The sequence below is a fragment of the Lactuca saligna genome, chromosome 7, assembly GCF_052625555.1.
Source record: "Lactuca saligna cultivar CGN05327 chromosome 7, ASM5262555v1, whole genome shotgun sequence".
Classification (NCBI taxonomy): Eukaryota; Viridiplantae; Streptophyta; class Magnoliopsida; order Asterales; family Asteraceae; genus Lactuca; species Lactuca saligna.
This window is the reverse complement of record NC_136423.1, coordinates 21549334-21566798: the sequence shown is the minus strand read 5'-3', so window position 1 is coordinate 21566798 and position 17465 is coordinate 21549334. Positions and strand designations below refer to the sequence as shown.

The 17465-nt window shown below is 37.0% G+C and overlaps 1 protein-coding gene across 1 annotated transcript; it reads left to right on the top strand.

The window, feature by feature from the left end:
- The first annotated feature begins 14942 nt into the window (after window positions 1-14942).
- LOC145005379 (ethylene-responsive transcription factor 12-like) lies at window positions 14943-15730 on the top strand. The gene has a single exon (XM_078964458.1). The coding sequence runs from the start codon at window positions 15031-15033 to the stop codon at window positions 15562-15564; it is 534 nt and encodes a 177-aa protein (XP_078820584.1). The 5' UTR covers window positions 14943-15030; the 3' UTR covers window positions 15565-15730.
- Window positions 15731-17465: the final 1735 nt, after the last annotated feature.

Sequence of the window (17465 nt, the reverse complement as noted above, 5' to 3'; positions counted from 1 at the left end):
AATTTAGATGACGACCACAGACTTTTCTAGATAGTCCAGTGGAACGCTAGCAGGCTCATAACCTGTAGGTGTTAATGAACTTGGGTGTTCATTCGTTGTATTCCACCCCCCTCATGGTTGCCTTATTTGACTTATATTGCTGAGGAAACCCCGCAGCATGTGTTGTCACCCCGATGAAAATATTCTTAGATTAGGTCCCTTGTGTTAGTTATTTTAGGGACGTAAAGTGAGAATAACGGGAATGGGTAACTGGGTTATTGTTGGTTGATAATAATTAATTTAATTATTTATTGTGGGTTGAAAACCCTATATGCTCACCAGGCTCCCAAGCCTGACCCACTCAGTTTTATTTGTATTACAGGAAGTGGCGCAAGGGCGTAAGATGGATGAACCATCAAGTTGTTTTGTTTACAAGTCTGCATATGTTTATATTTGTTATATGACTTGTAATGTATTCGTTTATGCTTATTGGTCTGTATCGGAACATGACACCCCGAGTTTTGATTATAATGAAAATACATTTCTTTTATGAAATGCTTCGGTAAACATTGTTTTATCATGTTTTGTTTTTGGGAACAAATTCCGCAACTCTTTCAAATCAAAAGGATTTAGTCTGAAAATATTTAAAAGCATAAATGAAAATCGGTCTTTTCTGGCCGAGATTTTGGGGATGTCACACACTGTGTTCATAAGATTCACTTCAGAAACCATAGCCGTGATATCAGTTATCATGGCCACCAACTCCATGTTATCATTCACCATGTTTGCTTGACGGTTTTCCCTCTTAGGTTGAGGGCACTCCGAAGCCTTGTGACCCGGTTGGCCACAATTGTAGCACTTGAACTTCTTTTTGAAAGTTCCTGCCTTGGGGCCTAGATTTTTGCCCTTTGCTTTCCCTTTGTGAGGTCCCTTGCCTTTGCTTTTGGAAGTTTGACCAGCTTCCACCATATGAACCTTAGAAGATTCAACTTCACTGCCTTTCTTCAAAGCCATTCTATTGTCTTCTTCAATGCGAAGACGCACCACCAGTTCCTCCACAGACATCAGGTGATTTTTGAAGTCTATCCAACCAGGAGGAAGCTTTTCAACCATTGATGCAACTTGGAATGATTCATTAAGATCCATCCATTCTGCATTGTTATCATGTATTATGACCTGAAGGTCTTGGACTTGACTCATAACAGATTTCGAGTCAACCATTTTGTATTCCAAGAACTTAGCAACAACATGCTTCTTAGTTCCAGCATCTTCTGTACCAACAGCAGGAGTTCCAGTAGAGTTGCAGACATACTGAAATCTGTTAGTATTAAGTCTTCAATTTTCGTCCTTGAGAGGTTCCTGTAAAGTAAGATTAAACGATGTAGCTGAGACTCGATTCCCTTAAACAGATTCGCCGTCTTTTATAGTCGAATTGTGAAACGGAAAGAAATCACTAATTGATTGAGTGTTTAATGGGAGGGTAGTGCTCGCCCGAGTTTTCGGAGCTGCATTCGTGTCCGCAGGTCGCGCCCATGCACGAGTTCGGCGTTTTTGGTCTACGGAACCAAGATTTGCACCCCCCCCTGCGTGCGGGTAGGAATTGTAGCATAACCATAGACACAAGTTTGTAAGCCTTCCGTGCAATGAAGCTTATAAACCTTGTTGAGTTTGGTTTCTCTACCAATGTGGGACTCATTCCCACATTCCTCTCTTTTGCTAAACTTATTCTCAAATACCCATCTTTGAGTATCGATATCTCATTCACTTATACTCTATTTTAGACATATAATATATCGTTTTGAAGCCCTCATGGAGGAGAACACAAATCCACTTAGAGTTTGTTATATATACAACATATGTATATATTTATATATGTCTAAAGTTAGTAAAAAATATAAATAATTTTACTAAATTTCCAACAGAAAATATGGTCATTTGTGGTTATCGATTATATATTTTGAACAATATTTATTTTGAATAAAAACTCGAATTATTTTGATTAATAATAATCTAATTCTACTTTTTGTCTAACTTCGAACAGACCGTACAATAACAGGCAGGTTAGGGTGGTGGGTGCGAATACGTAAGCGACTGATTAAAGACTGTGTGTAGGAAAAGTCACGTGACGTTAAAATTAGAAATAAACCAACTTTGACAAGTCTTATCAGCCGGCGGCTGCACTTCTTCCCCAATTGCTACCACACAAAACACACGTGTCGATCATGTAAAATCATACTTATTAAAACAAATTTTAATTTTAAGGGACCTAATATAAAACTGTTTATATCGAATCAAATTAATTTAGAGTAAATTATAGTTTTGGTCCCTATAATTTACATCATATTGAAGTTAGTGTCTAAGTATTTAGAAATCGATTTGACTCGCCTTTATGGGGGGTCAGAATTGCAAGCCTACTTTTTAAAATTAACTCCCTCGATTCTTATCCATTAAATGCATGTAAAATGACCGTTATAATCATACTTTTATTTTTTTTTCATGTTATTTTGACAATTTCAATAACTTTAGCCTCCTCAAGACCATTCCCTCGTTCGTGATGTGGTTCTTCGACTCTTGGTAATCGACATTTCAACAACGGTGACTCTCGTACCTTGGATTTGCTAATTACCAGTGAATTTCGTAAGACATGCCTACAAAATCATCAAAACATCGTTGTTTTGAAACTATGATAGAAAAAAAAAAAAAAAAAATACAGGTTTGGCCTATGATATGTGATGCGACCTTGCTTCGATCCTTTTTGAGCTCTTCTGGTGATTCATAGATGAGTTCTGCAAGATCACAAGAAAGAAGGGCCGTTAGCCGTTTCTCGGGAGAAGGCCCCCGAAAAAACGCTCCGATGGTCAAGTCAGGTAAAGTTCTTTTAGGATTTTAGTGTTGATCTAGAAGAGAACTGCTTACCTATTGAGCTCCTAAGTGTGCCCTTTTATACTTAGCAACCTTGCTCATTCGTACGAGACAATATCGCTTCTTGGGGGACAAGACCAAAGGAGCTGATTGGAGGATAATGTGTCTTTGTTTGTCAGAATACTGTTATTGGTTCCGGTGGTAATGCCCTGAGCATTTGCCTTGTTGCTTGACCGTATCTTTTGTCTTGGCGCTGGGAACGTCTCTAGAGGGCGCAAACCTTTCACCGGGGCACCGTGTTCTTAGGGGCGCTGAGCCCGCTTGGCTTAGCTCGGCCAGTGCGTCAGGTTCCTTGGCCGAACACGCCTCTTCTGTGCTGGCTAAAGCACATCATCAAGTCCCCTAGTCCGGTAGTCGTAGCGTTGTACTACTAGCTACGACGCTCTGGGCTTAAGTGTTCTATACGTGTCGTTTCCGTGTTTGCCCGCCGCTCCCGCTTTAATGGTGACATGATCGCTCATTATGGCCAACAGTTACGTCATCGTGTTAGGTATTTTAAATATTCCGCTCATTCTGTTTTCTTATAAAGATTCTTACCGTGCTTCCTTTTGTATGCTTCCTTTCCTTTGCTCTTCCCTTTCTTCCTATCCATTTTCCTTTCTTCTTTCCCATGACAAGTCCTCCAGGTATTGTGCCCTCTGCTACCGAGTACCAGCATCTTGAGAGCACTTATGGTCTTTCTTCCTTGGATGGCGTGGAGTTTCCGTCGTCGGGTTCTTCAATCATGTCTCCTCCTCCCAGAAAACTTGGGATTTACCAGAAAGTTATTCGTCTCCCACTAACTGACTTTCAAGAGGAAGTTCTTCAAAAGGATGGCTATAGCGTTCAGATGTTGACTCCAAATATTGTGAACAATGTTGTAGCTTTCGAAATGATCTGTCGGACTAATGGCTACCTTCCTGATTATTTTGTGTTCAAGTACTTTTTTAGGTTTTGTTGCATTGGTGATAAATACACGTTTTTTGTCCGGCAAAGGGGACACACCCTTGTCCCTGATGGTCGAACGCCCAAGCTCTTACCCCAGGGTTACGGGTGAACCAGGGTTTGGCTGGCAGTGGTCGCTATCGTGTTAATACTTTTGTTGATACTACTCCCAAGCTCTTACCCCATAACCAGGGTGTGGCTGACTTCCTAAAAAATGTCTAGGTGTCTCCCGAAGATCATTCCGAAGCCCTTCTGTCCGATGTGGGGATGAGCCCGTCTTGGAGGGGTCGCGGCAAAATGGTGGTTTTCTTCTGCACTGTTGACGCTAAGTATCTGTCCTTTCCTCCTCTGCGCTTGTTTATTGGTATTAGGATTTTTTTGGGCCTTCACATCCTGATTCCTCCTCTTCTGCTTTAAACTTTCAGGCATCGAGTCCCCCTTGTCCATGGATGAGGTTCTCCGAAAGCGCTACCGGGGTAAGTTGGAGTGTCGAGAAGTGGATCTGATCGATCTTCTTCCTCCGCCCCGTTGGTTATATCAACTTGCTTTGACCGCCGATATGCCCATTCCTCTGACGACGAGGGGAGATTTATCGTCTGCTAAGGCAAATCCTTTGGCAGTCCGCCCTATATCATTCGTTATGCCTTTGGGTGGTGCTCATCCTACTTCTGTCGATGATGATAAGGATAGTAAGGATGGTATCATTTCGGATGCCCGACGGTTGCAAGCTAAACGGAAAGCCTTATTAGCCATGGGAGAGTCAGCCACCGGTGCACCCCATGTTGCCAAGCATGTTCAGACTAGGCATAGCTTTTCGCGTCTTTTGAGCTCTATTTCTTCGTCGCCGGCGGCCGTTGTTGTGATCCCTGATGATGACGTTCACCAGTCTGAAGGGATCGGTTGGGCGTCTAAACAACTCGTTGTTCCTATTGAAATTGCTTCTTCTGCTCCTGTCAATCCCTCTCCTCCGAAGGGCACCCGTGATCTTGGGCAAGCTCATATTTCTCCAATCAAGGATTTTAATGAGGGTTCCTCAAGGCCTTCTCCTTTTATTCCCTCTTGGAATCTTCACAACGAGTCCTGTCTTTCTGTTCGTGCTAATACTCTGGAATTTTCCTAGCATGATTTTCCTCCTGCCGTCATTGATGATACGGAAGCTATGGGTAGCCTCGCCCTTTCTCACAATATGACTTATGCTGCCGCGCAGGCCATGTTTTATCTTACCGCAGGTGCACGGCGCATTCAGATGCTTGGTGAGATGGAGACTGCGCATGCTAGTTGTGGGACTCGTGTGGTTGAATTGGAGTGTCGTGTTTCAGAGCTCAGTGGTGATCTCCAACGTGCAAAGCAGAGGTATCAACTTCTTGTTTCTGAAAAGGCTGCTATGGAGGAGGTCCGGTCTGATTTGGAAGCAAAGGTTGATTCCCTTTCTCAGGTTAACGAGGGTTTGATGATCCAAGTCGAGAGTCTGGAGCGTGATGCGGTTGACCGCGACCGGATGGTCACTGATCTTCAATCGAGTGTCAATGTTGTGCAACGTGATCTGGATTGGTTGCTACGAGTGGGCCTTGTGCGAGTCGTTGATAAGCTGATTGAACATCCAGAGTTTACAAGTGTTGGGAGTCTTATTCGTCACTCTGCTTTTGTTGCTGGAGTGGAGTCTGTTCACAGTGCTCTGGTGAGTGCTGGTCAACAAGGTCTTATTAATGCCCCTTATTCCGGCCCTGTTTGTGAGTGTGAATGAGGCTCTTTTGGCGTTTGCTAGCATGGATCATGCTTCGTTGTTGGGGTTAGGAGATTTAGGTATGCAAGAAATTTGTGATCTTTGTGTTTTTTCAGGTTCCGACTGTACTCCTTAAGTTATAGGAGATGATGATGATGAGGTTGGTCATGGTGATAATGTCGTTGGTGGTGGTAATGGTATTATTGTTGAAGGTGCTTATAGTGGTGTGGTAGCTAATGTTGGTTTAGACACTAAGAGTAGTGAAGATGACCATGTTGTTATTGGTGAGCATGTTTGTGTTGACAAGGTTGTTGCTGAGAGTGGTGGTGATGTGGAAGAGTTTCTTGAGGGTTGCGGTAGCGAGAGAGCTAGTGCTGATAATGATTCTGTTGGTGATGGTAAGGGTGGCGGTGGTGGGCGCGACCCTTTCACCGGGGCGCCCTGCTCTTAGAGGCACTGGCGGGCGATGAGCCCGCTTGGCTTAGCTCAGTCAGTGCGCCAAGCTCCTTGGCCAAGCCCGCCTCTTCCGTGCTGGCTAAGGCACGTCATCAATATGTAAAAACGAAAACTGAAGTTTTGTTATGGTAGAAATTCTTCAAACACCATTCTATAGGGAAAAAACAATTATTGTAATTTTAACCTATGAATATAATAAAATGAATTTTTTTTTTGAAAGAATTGTATAGGCCTAACAAGCGAAATTATCTGTGAAATGAGAAAGTCATAAGTTTTTAATCGAAAATCATTTTTTTAAGTTTTTTGCGATAGAATTCTTCAAATACAATATTTCATAGCACAATAGAGATTTAAGTGGTGTAAAATACCTTTAACTAAGAATTAAAGAATAAGCTGTTATTTCTGTTTTGTTTTAAGTTTAGAACAACCTAATTCAAAATTTCTAAGTAGCAGCATGTTTTTATAAAATAGTCAATGTTCTTATTTTAACAATATATATTAGTTATAAATTTAACATAAATAATGCATGTAGACAAACAATTATATTAACTACAACATAAAGTCATAAATCTACACATCACACAGATCAAATTTAAATATCATACTTACTCATTTGTATTATTTGTTAAATTGCACACATTCACCATTCAAATTACTTTGATTGTAAATTTCAATTGACCTTAAACATTTGAACGTGTAGTACGAGGACATTTGAACGTGTAGTAAGAGGGTGGTAGACTGTGCGATTATGATTTTGTCATTACTCTAGCTACAACCGTAAAATTAAAATCGTGATTACCTTGAAATTTAAATTTTTGGTGCTAATATTATTTTTTCTTGTTGTTATTAAATTTTTCCCAAAATCCCAAATACAAGTTTGAATTTTGTGTGGTGGTTCAATTTTTTTTTTTGTCGTGGATATGTAAATGTATTTATATTGGTATATAAATTCTAATTAATAGTAATAATATATTTAACAAGGATAATCATTATTGTTAGTAAAACATGAATGAGATTAGTAGCATGCAAGTGTACTTTAGTTAATGTGTTACTATCTTTGTCTTATAGTTTTAAGTAATACAATATTTAACCTAATCTTTGATCGAAGGCCCCTTATGATAAAGGCCTTGTGCAACCACACCACGCCTACATCCCATGTCTGCCACTGCATTTACATTGTTGTAGGTCTGATATCAACCCACTCTGATTTCGTCGTCGAATAATGCTAAAACGCGGTTCCAAAAGGATGTTATGGATTGGTGGTTGCCAGTGTGTTGCTCTTCGGATACAAATATCCACGCTCGTGATAATGATGCTTCCTCATCCTCGCTCCAACTCTAAGCACTTTTCTTTGTCTTCATTTTATTTCTTCTTGTGAAACATCCCAAAAATGCATGACCAAAAATTTCATTTTAAACCATTAAATAAAACCATAGTCATCAAAACATGAGTCAAGGTATTTCAAAACATTATTATCAGAGTTTCTAAGCACAACAGAGTAAACATCACAGGCTAAAGATCATGGTGTGTGCAATGTAGTCATCTCGAGCTCTTCTCTTTGTAACTGGAAGTACCTGAAACCAAAACTGACAACCGTAAGCACAAAGCTTAGTAAGTTCCCCATACTACCACATACCATACACATAACCACATATATCGGGCCCCCGCCCCTTCATCGGGCACCGCCCGACATTGGACAGTGTCCGACATCAGGCCCCGCCTGACATCGAGCCCCGCTCAGTATATAGATCGGTTTCTCCCAGGCCTCGCCTGTCACTGAGCCTCGCCTGCTATACACATACAAAGAATATCATATAATCATGATAGCACATAAAGAATCATACACAATACTACATGTTCCATTCCTAAGGCCTCGCCTATCATGGGCTCCGCCCATACTTTGCTAATGATGAGATATGGAACCCCGTCCACACCCAGCTAGTGATGAGATACAAGACCCCGCCCACACTCACCTTCCTACCAGGTACATACAAGTATCACGTATACAACAAGTATAACTAAACATGCACACAATCATCGGGTACCTCCCGACATCGAACCGTAGTCCGGAAAAATACATATAAACATTCCTCGGGCCTCTCCCGGCATCAGATTGTAATACGGAAAGCATAAAGACATTCCTCAGGCATCGCTCGACATCGGACCGTAATCCGAAAACAGACAAATACAGACACATGCAAGAATTACAAAGACATCAAGCATACCAACATTCCTTGGGCACCGACCGACATCAGATCGTGAAGCTGGATCTCACGAATGATCCTCTGGCTGCTAGCTGGTAGATCCTCGAAGTGCTGATCTCTCGACTCCCCGAGCTACTAATCATCATATAAACTAGTTAAGTTCGGGATTCTCATAACTTAACCATAAGTCCTCACTAGGGTAAAAGACCATTCTATCGCTCACATACTCTAATCCCAAAATGAACTCTACTCAACTCTAGGCCCAAAAAGATAAACACTACTACAAGACCCAATATATGGCCTAATTTATAATTGGGCCCAATCCATTCACATGGGCATCAAAATAAGGCCCAATAATGCTTCTCTAGTCTAAAGGTTCAATTCCAAATGGCCCATAAAGGCCCAAAGCTAAGAAGTCCGATGAATGGCCCAAACTGAGGCCCACTTGTGCGAAACCCACTCTAACTGAGTATGTGGGGTGTACTCGGTTGTAGGCAGCGCGTACTAGGTTTGAGACATGTACACAGCGCGTACCAGCTTGTACGCCCAACGTACTCCTAAGCTCGTTTGCTATTAAGCACTTAATACTTCAAACCAAGGGACCAAATCATAGATCTGAGCTCTACTTAACATCCAAACCCATAAAGTCACTAACTTAGTGACTTTGCATGCCCCACATAAGCCCAAACTCCAAAAATGGCATTCTACTTCCATGAAAATGGTCTTAACTCTTGCATGAACCCATTAATACCTTCAAGATGACAAATTTCTATCTTATGGACTCAAATAGCACCAAGGGTGGCAACCCTAAGCCTAGGAATCAAATTTGAACCATAAAGCTTCATCATTAGGACCAAAAAGGTCCAAAAACCCATACTTCAAGAGATCTAAGAAAATAAACACCAAGTTCCAAGCTTTATACCTTATATGAATGCCAAATGTTGATAAGGTTTTGGATCTATAAGCCTTTGCTCCTTTGATGATTCTTCAAAAATGGTCTCCTTCCTTCAAAACACCAAAATGCACTCCAAAATGATCTTCTAATCTAAAAACACACCATTAAGGGACTATGGTTTTGTGGTAGCTATTTTAGGGTGAAAGGGAGGCTATCCATTGAGACATAAAGTTCCTTATATAGTGCCAAACACTAAAATTAGGGTTTTGGTCTGAATGGAGTACACCACGCGTACCTCTTAGCACGCCAAACGTACTCTCAAACCACCCGCGACCATGCAGATTTCTTCATTGGGCGTAACTCAGCTTACATTGGGCGTACCCAACCAAACACGTGCATGCATTCCTTGCATGCGTGGGACTGCCTTGCCACAACTCTCCATTAGGGACCAAAATTGTCAATAACATCAAAGTGTCATATCTTCCACATCCGAGGTTCGTTTCCAACGAAACTTATATCCACGAAAAGGTGGCGAGAATAACTACCCTCCTAACAACACGCCCAAGCCTTAAAACCTTCCGAATAAAATCCAAAACTCATAAAAGACCGATATATCAAATTACAACTTCACCCTTGGCCTCCAAAGACACAATCAAACACTTGGATCACGTATACCCTAACACCCATATCCGAAATGGGCCAGATCCTTCCTTTCCCAAGGCCCTAACCCTTATGACAATTGATAATTGGGTCGCAACCACAAGCGTCGAAACACTTTCAAAACTGGGTGTTACATCTTGAATGTTTTGGTTTCAAATTTGGTATCGATTTTTCCTCGTTGTAGGAATGTTGTGATTAAGATGGTTGGGCGTGCGAATGTTGAATTTCAGAAAATTGAAATTGAGAAGTGTTAAAGTGTTGGTGGTTTGCGTTTGTTTGGAGTTGCAAGTAATTTTGTTGAAATGGATGTTGGAACAAGGGTTGGTTTTGAATTAATGAGCTTTTTAACAAGTTTATGAACCCACATTTGGGTGAATCGAAGTGTATGTATTGTCGATGTCTTGTGTTTAATACTTACAAATCAATGGGATAATCGAATTTTGGTGAGTTTTTGGGGTGTTTGGAGCGTTGGGGTGTTTGAGTTTCATTGTTTGATTTACATTGAAGAAAAGATAATTGATTGATAATATATAAAAGAAAAAAATTGGTGGTTGTAGTGTGGAAATGTGCATATAGTTAGTTAGTGTCTAGTAAAATTGAACACTTAATTATTTTAAGAAACTCTTTATCGATCAAGATATTGTTTCATGTTTTCTCTCTCTTTTGTATTGGCCCATAGTCGACTCTACGCCATGTCACAACAACAAGTCACGAGAACAGTGTTCAAATGTAGAAAGGCTTGCCACATTAGCATTACACCTTACATGTATGACCCTGATGGTCTATATTATAAAACCATGTTCTAAAAACTCATTCGGAACTTGATGAAGTGTGTAATTACAGAGAACGTTACATAAAATGATTTTTCCTGGAGATGTCATATTATATGTTTGATTTAGTTTAATTTTGTTAGAATTTTTTGTTTTGGTTTTGAGGTATTTGTTGAATTACGTTTTATATTTCAAGGTTTTTTCTACAAGAAATGTTAATAATGAAAATAAATTTATTATTTATACTGTTCAAAATAAAAATTAGACAAAATTACATAAATTGTTTCCGTGGTTTCTAAATTTGCACGACTGATCATTTTTGCTCACAACGTTACTTTTCGTCCGTTAGTATGAGGTTAATTTGGTCTTTTCAGATATTAGAGATTGAGTTTGTGACCATAAGCACACAATAGGGACTGTTTATGTATATTTTATGTGTATGAGTTTGTGGTTTTTCCGCCCTTTTACTTTTTAAAATGTCACTTTGACCCCTTCACTGTGATCTTTGTAAAATGCTACTTTCACCTCTCCACTTTCTAAACTTTCGTATTTACCCTCGTACTATTTATATTTTAATTTTTCTTAATAATTTCCGTTCGTTAACCTACAAAAAAACTAATATTTAATGAGTTTATGTTTATATATTTATCAGTATAAATTTAAGGTGGTCAACGTTTTAACGTAAATTTAGAACTTTCCTTCACTATTTAAAAAAATTTACTTGGTTTTTTATGCATGTGTCGGTTTAAATTCCAGTTTGTCTTCGTTTGGACAAATTTTTTCTTTAAGCTTTTGTGTTTTATTTTAAGTTTCTTATGTATAATTCGGATCACATATAATAACTTTTGTTCGTTAGTTTAAAGCAAACTTATTATATTCGATTTTGTCTACATTTAGACGTAATTGTTTTTACATTTTCGTGCTTAATTTTATGTACGATTCTGACGTATAAGTCCGGTTACGTATAATAACTTTCGTTCATGAACTTAAAAAAACATATTATAATCGAGTTTTTCTACGTTTAAACTTAATTTTTTACGTTAATGAACAAACGTTATTATATGTAACTTGACTCATAGGTATGAAACGAACATAAAATTAATCATGAAAAAAAAATTACGTTGGAACGTAGACAATCTTAGATTTTTTTTTTTTTTTTTTTTTTTTAATTTAACGAATGAAAGTTGTTATATATGATTCAACTCAATGTAGGAAACATATATAAAATAAAGCACAGAGATGTAGAAAAAAGATTACGTCAAAACGTAAACAAACTCAAATTTAAATCGACATGTGTATAAACAAGTAAGGGTTTTTTATTTGTTTTTTTTTTTAAATTAACGAATGAAAGTTCTAAATTCACGTCGAAAAATTGACCACTTTAAATTGATACCGATACATATAAAAAATTAACCAGGTAAAAAATATTTTTTAGGTTAACAAATGAAAGTTATTAAGAAAAATTCACAAACTCATAAACATAAAATCCATAAAAACGGATCGATAAAAGTACCATTTTACGAAGTTCAAAGTGACATTTTAAAAATTAAAAGTGTGAAAAAGCCATAAACTCTTAAACATAAAATATAAACAAAATTACACAAATAGTCCCTATGATTTACTTATGGTCACAAACTCGGACCCTACTAATTGAAAAGACCAAATTACCAATATACTAACGGATAAAATATAGACAAAATTGTAAAAATGGTCCCTGTGGTATGATTTTTTTAGAATGTTAGTCCAAACCTCGATTGATTGGTGGTCTTTTTAAGCTAGTATACATCTAATTTTGGTCCCTGTCCAAATTAAAAAGACTATTATAGCCTTAACGAATTTAGTTTTCATTTTTTCTTTCACTTTTAAAAATTATTATTAAATATAAAACCAGGCCTACCTCTCTCTCTCTCTCTCTCTCTCTCTCAATTTGTCTTCCACCTCCACAGCCGAAAGAAATTTGGCCTCCAATCAAAAATACGTTCTTCTCATCCATCCTCTCGTCAGAAACCCGTACACATAAAAATCCGACAATATTCAACGCCTCCCACTCCGCCACCATCACCTTCGTTTATAAAGCCGAAGATGGAGGGGAATTTGCATCTAATTCAACTCAGCGATGACAAATACACCGGTGACCTGTAATTCTCCATCGATGGAGTTGAAGTTTGGTTTAGCTGAATTAGAGTAGAAAGAAGATAAATGATGATCGACTGATGTTTCAATCAATGGATGGTTATACTACTTCGATTTTTGTGATGCTTCGTTCCTGATTTGTTTTGATCCAAAAATCACAAGATCCAAAAATCTCACCAGCCACCAGCACCGTCATCCACCTCTATCTCTATACACACGAAATTAGAAAGCCTGATATAACCCATCTACCACTGAACCGAATGCAACCTAAATGAAATCAATGAAAATCCAGGTGAAATTGGACATAGAAATCGATCAAATTGAACATAGAAATCGACAAACTAGAGCCATCTTGATAGAACCCCTTACCCTCTTCAGTTTGCTGGAGATGGAGGTGAGGATTCAGGTCTTTGTACGTTTGAGAAGAAAGTCTTGAATGCCTCCCGATGGCTTGGAATTTAAATCAATAGATATGGGATTACTGACGAGGATTATGGTTGGAAGATTGAACCAGAATACCAATGCTCACATTCCAATCCATCGCACCCTAAAAGTCCTTTGCCAGCCAATCATCTACAATAGTCCTTCCCGACAGTTTTATTTAAAGGAGATTTATGTCGGGGAGATTAGGAATTAAACTTTGAAATTAATTTTGGAGAAGGAGGAGGGTCACCAGCAGAGGGACGGGAAAGGGGCTTCTTGATAGTCACTGAAATGAGTCTTCTTCACCTCGATCTAGTGCGTGTATGTGTGTTCATAGTGAAAGTGGGTGAATATATTTAAGTTTTTGTGGGTTAATCCAAGTTGTTGGAATCTGATGTTGAAATGGATTATGAACGATGTTTGGATCGCTGGTGGGTTTTCACAGGAGAGAGAGAGAGAGAGAGAGAGAGAGAGAGAGAGAGAGAGAGAGAGAGAGAGAGAGAGAGAGAGAGAGAGAGAAAATGTTTATTAATAATAAAACATTAAATTAAATACAAAAAATATAAACAAAAATATATTAGAAGGACATTTTAGTCTTTTTAGTTTACTAAGGGACCAAAACCACAATCAAACTAAGTCAAAATGACCACTAATCCAAAAATATCGTGGTTTGGACTAGAACTCCAAAAGAATGAATACCGGAGGGACCATTTTTGCAATTTTGTCTAAAATATAATGGTGTGAATAAAAGGACAATTCATACAAATTTTGAAAACCGTAGGGACCATGCTTGTCAAAAGAAAATTAACAATGATTAAGTTTGTATCTTTTGTAAATCTTAGGACCCTTTATATAATTGTCTAAAAGTTATTTATTAAACTTAATAGTTTTACCCTTAAATTATAGGGTCAGACAATACACGATTTTGGTAAATGTATCTGTACAACATAAAGAAAAACATTTAAGCCCATAAATGACAAAACAATGTTTGTTTTAAGGATACTTAGGATTAGTACTTTGGTTTCACTCGTATCATATAAATAACCAAAGGCACTTACCCACGTAAGCATGATCAACGTACCACAAACATCATTGTCTGAAAAGCAACGGCCAAGATCTAAGCTGGCCCACTCCAACCCTTGAATGTCTGCCGTCCAGCCGACGATTACGGGTGACCATCGTGGGTCCCTTCACTGCCGCTTTTCACAAACAAAACACTAAATTATCAATACATTTTCAATAATATCTATAAACTTATTTTTAAATCGATATAATATTTTAGTTATTGCTTTTGCAAATAAAAACTTTGTCCATTATCTAAAATAATTTTTAATTTTCAGTTTTCAAGTCTTCTTATTTAATTATTTTCTATCTAAAATATCAAAATAATGTTATGGAAATAAAAAGTTGATTTTGTATTTTCCCATAAAAGTATATTTTATGCATCATATTTTAACGATTAATAAAAAAATCCTAAATAAAAACATATCAACGAATCAAACTAGTTAGACGACTAAAACTTTGTTCATAATGCCCAATTTGTTATATTTCGTGCCGGAATTTACAGTAACCGATTTATTATTTTTATATTCTACTTTCATTTATAATTATCTTATTATTTATGGGTTAAACGATAAATTTTGAATAAATTGTCTTATATTACTTATAACAAAAATAGTAAATATATATATATATATATATATATATATATATATATATATATATATATATATATATATATATATATATATATATATATATATATATATATATAACTTAACAAGATTATAAACAAATTTATTGACAGATGAACCAGTTGTTGCATAAGTTGATATGTTTCTCCACCTATATATTTTATACCCGCCTCTTACCCCACCCCTTTTCACCTTTCCTTTCTAACACTTTCTCTCTCTAAAAAGTTCTCATTTTTTTTTTCCTTTCATGGCGTCTCCGGGGCATTATAGGGGCGTAAGGAAGAGGCCGTGGGGGCGTTACGCGGCGGAGATACGTGACCCATGGAAGAAAACCCGTGTTTGGTTAGGGACGTTTGACACCCCTGAAGAAGCTGCTTTGGCCTACGACGGCGCCGCCCGTTCTCTCCGTGGTCCGAAAGCCAAGACCAACTTCCCATCCCCGCCGTCGTCTCCGCCATCTTTGTCACTTGACCTGAATAGCTTCCCGTCCAATCACCATAACCACCACCAGCATATCAGGTGGGTGGCTGCACCACCGACACGACAAGTGATGGTTGGAAGGGAGTTGGAGTTGCTTCATAGTGGAGTGGTCAGAGATCGCCACCACGGTGGTGCTTGTTGCTCGGCCATTTTGGTGGGCAATGGTGGAGGTGCCGGTGGACGTGCGGTGGAGGAGGGTGGTTCAGATGAGAAAACGGCGGGGTTTTTTGGGATTGTGAGACGTGGATTGGGTATAGATTTGAACGAGCCTCCACCCATTTGGCTGGGAGATGCATCGTAGGCTCGTAGCGTATTTTTTTTTTCTTTTATGTTCGTACGACAGCGTTTTATGCCTTTTCTATTGATGTTTCTTGTTTTTCTATTTTCATCTTTATTTTCTACTTTTGTTAGTGTATGAGAAAGACCATCAAGCTCTTCTGTTAATATGAAATTTGATTGTCGAGTAAGTGCATTTTTCTTCGGACTTTTAAATTTTTAGAACTTTAGATATTAATTTCGTGCTACTCACAAAAACGGTTAAACTGTTAACGGTTGGATATTTATTAATATTAGAAAAAAACGGCTGTTAAGGATAAACTTAAGTTTATATCCAATATTATATTTTAATTAGGTTAAATCAATTCAATATTAGAAAACATATTAATAAAACTACATATGATTGTACTAAAATATCCATATTTAGGTGGAATAATTTAGGATCAGTTTATTATATATTTGTATTTATCGTTAAAAAAAAATAATAATAATAACAAATAAAGATTATAATTAAACCAATTTAATTAGGGTTAAATTCAACTAAAGAAGTTGAAAATGGAAACCAGTAATGGAAGGCAATCGTCGTCTTCCTTGTAAACTAATCAAGACTTATCAAGTGCACTTGCTTTCATATATACTATGAATTATATCAGGTACATTTAAAAATCTTGAAAGAAGACGAATAAGAGTTCATAATACAAAGTCGGTGTTTTGCACTAAAATTTCGCTTTCTTCAAGTTCATCTTCAACCGTTAAATTTGAAATTAATGATTTTTTGAATCAAAACAATCTTCTGGTTTAATTGGGTGACACATTAATAATTTTTCCCCCAAAATGAGTATTCAATAACAAATATATTATTTACGTGAATGAGGTTTTGTATGTTTAATTGGGTTTAATTCCTAATTTTTTTTTTAAAATTCAAATAGAAAGAGTATTTTAGTATAATTATATGAAAAAAATTAATATTAAATTGATTTAAACCAGATTAAATTATTAGTTTCGATATAAATGTGAGTTTTATACGTTGGTTTCTAGTGTTTGGCACTATACTTTGGGTGTTAGATTTTCCAAAAGTAATAAACAGTTCAAGATCTTCAAGTGGTCAAGAAGCTAATCCGATTTTGCTTAAAGGTGAGTAATTTATCCCAATTGTAACATTAATCTTGTAGTTTTGAAAGTATGTTGCTATAGTAAAACCTAGATCTAGGGTGTATGTGCACTTAGAGTTATTATTAATTGCTTCGATTGCCTAAAATCCGTATATATATGATTAGAAAACCTAATAGCGGTATCATAACAATTAGGTTTTAGTTATGAGCATCACTTGAAAAAATAAGAAAATCGAAAGAAATCTTCAAATTGCAGGATATGGTGCGCCCATTGCTGGACGCAGCATGCCCTTTGCCGATTTAGGTGATTTCATGTTATAATTTTGAATTTTAGGATTTAACTTTAGATTTAAATATTGTTTTAATCTGTTAAAGCTGAATAATTTAACTAGGGGGTAATTATGCTTAATTATTTTGAAATTATAGATAACCAATTTAAAATTAATTAATTAAAAGTTAATTAAAGATAATATGTTTGAATCATGTAATTTTTAATTGTTTAAAATACACATTACATATAATTATAATAGTTTATATAAAATATATGTAAAATTAAAAGATTAAATTTATATATGTACCATGATTACTATATGTATAAGAATCATATAACATGTGTCCACACATATTTTATTATATATTTTTAGTCGAATCAAAAGTATGTCTTATTCATGAGATATGTTAGTGTTACCTAACAATAGAGTTGGTATTAAAAGTTGGTTATATAAACTGTAATCTAGTTTAGAGATGAACTTAGACTTGTGAAAGGTACCTAGTTCAATTGACTTTGATATAAGGTAGTCTCATTAGGTGAATA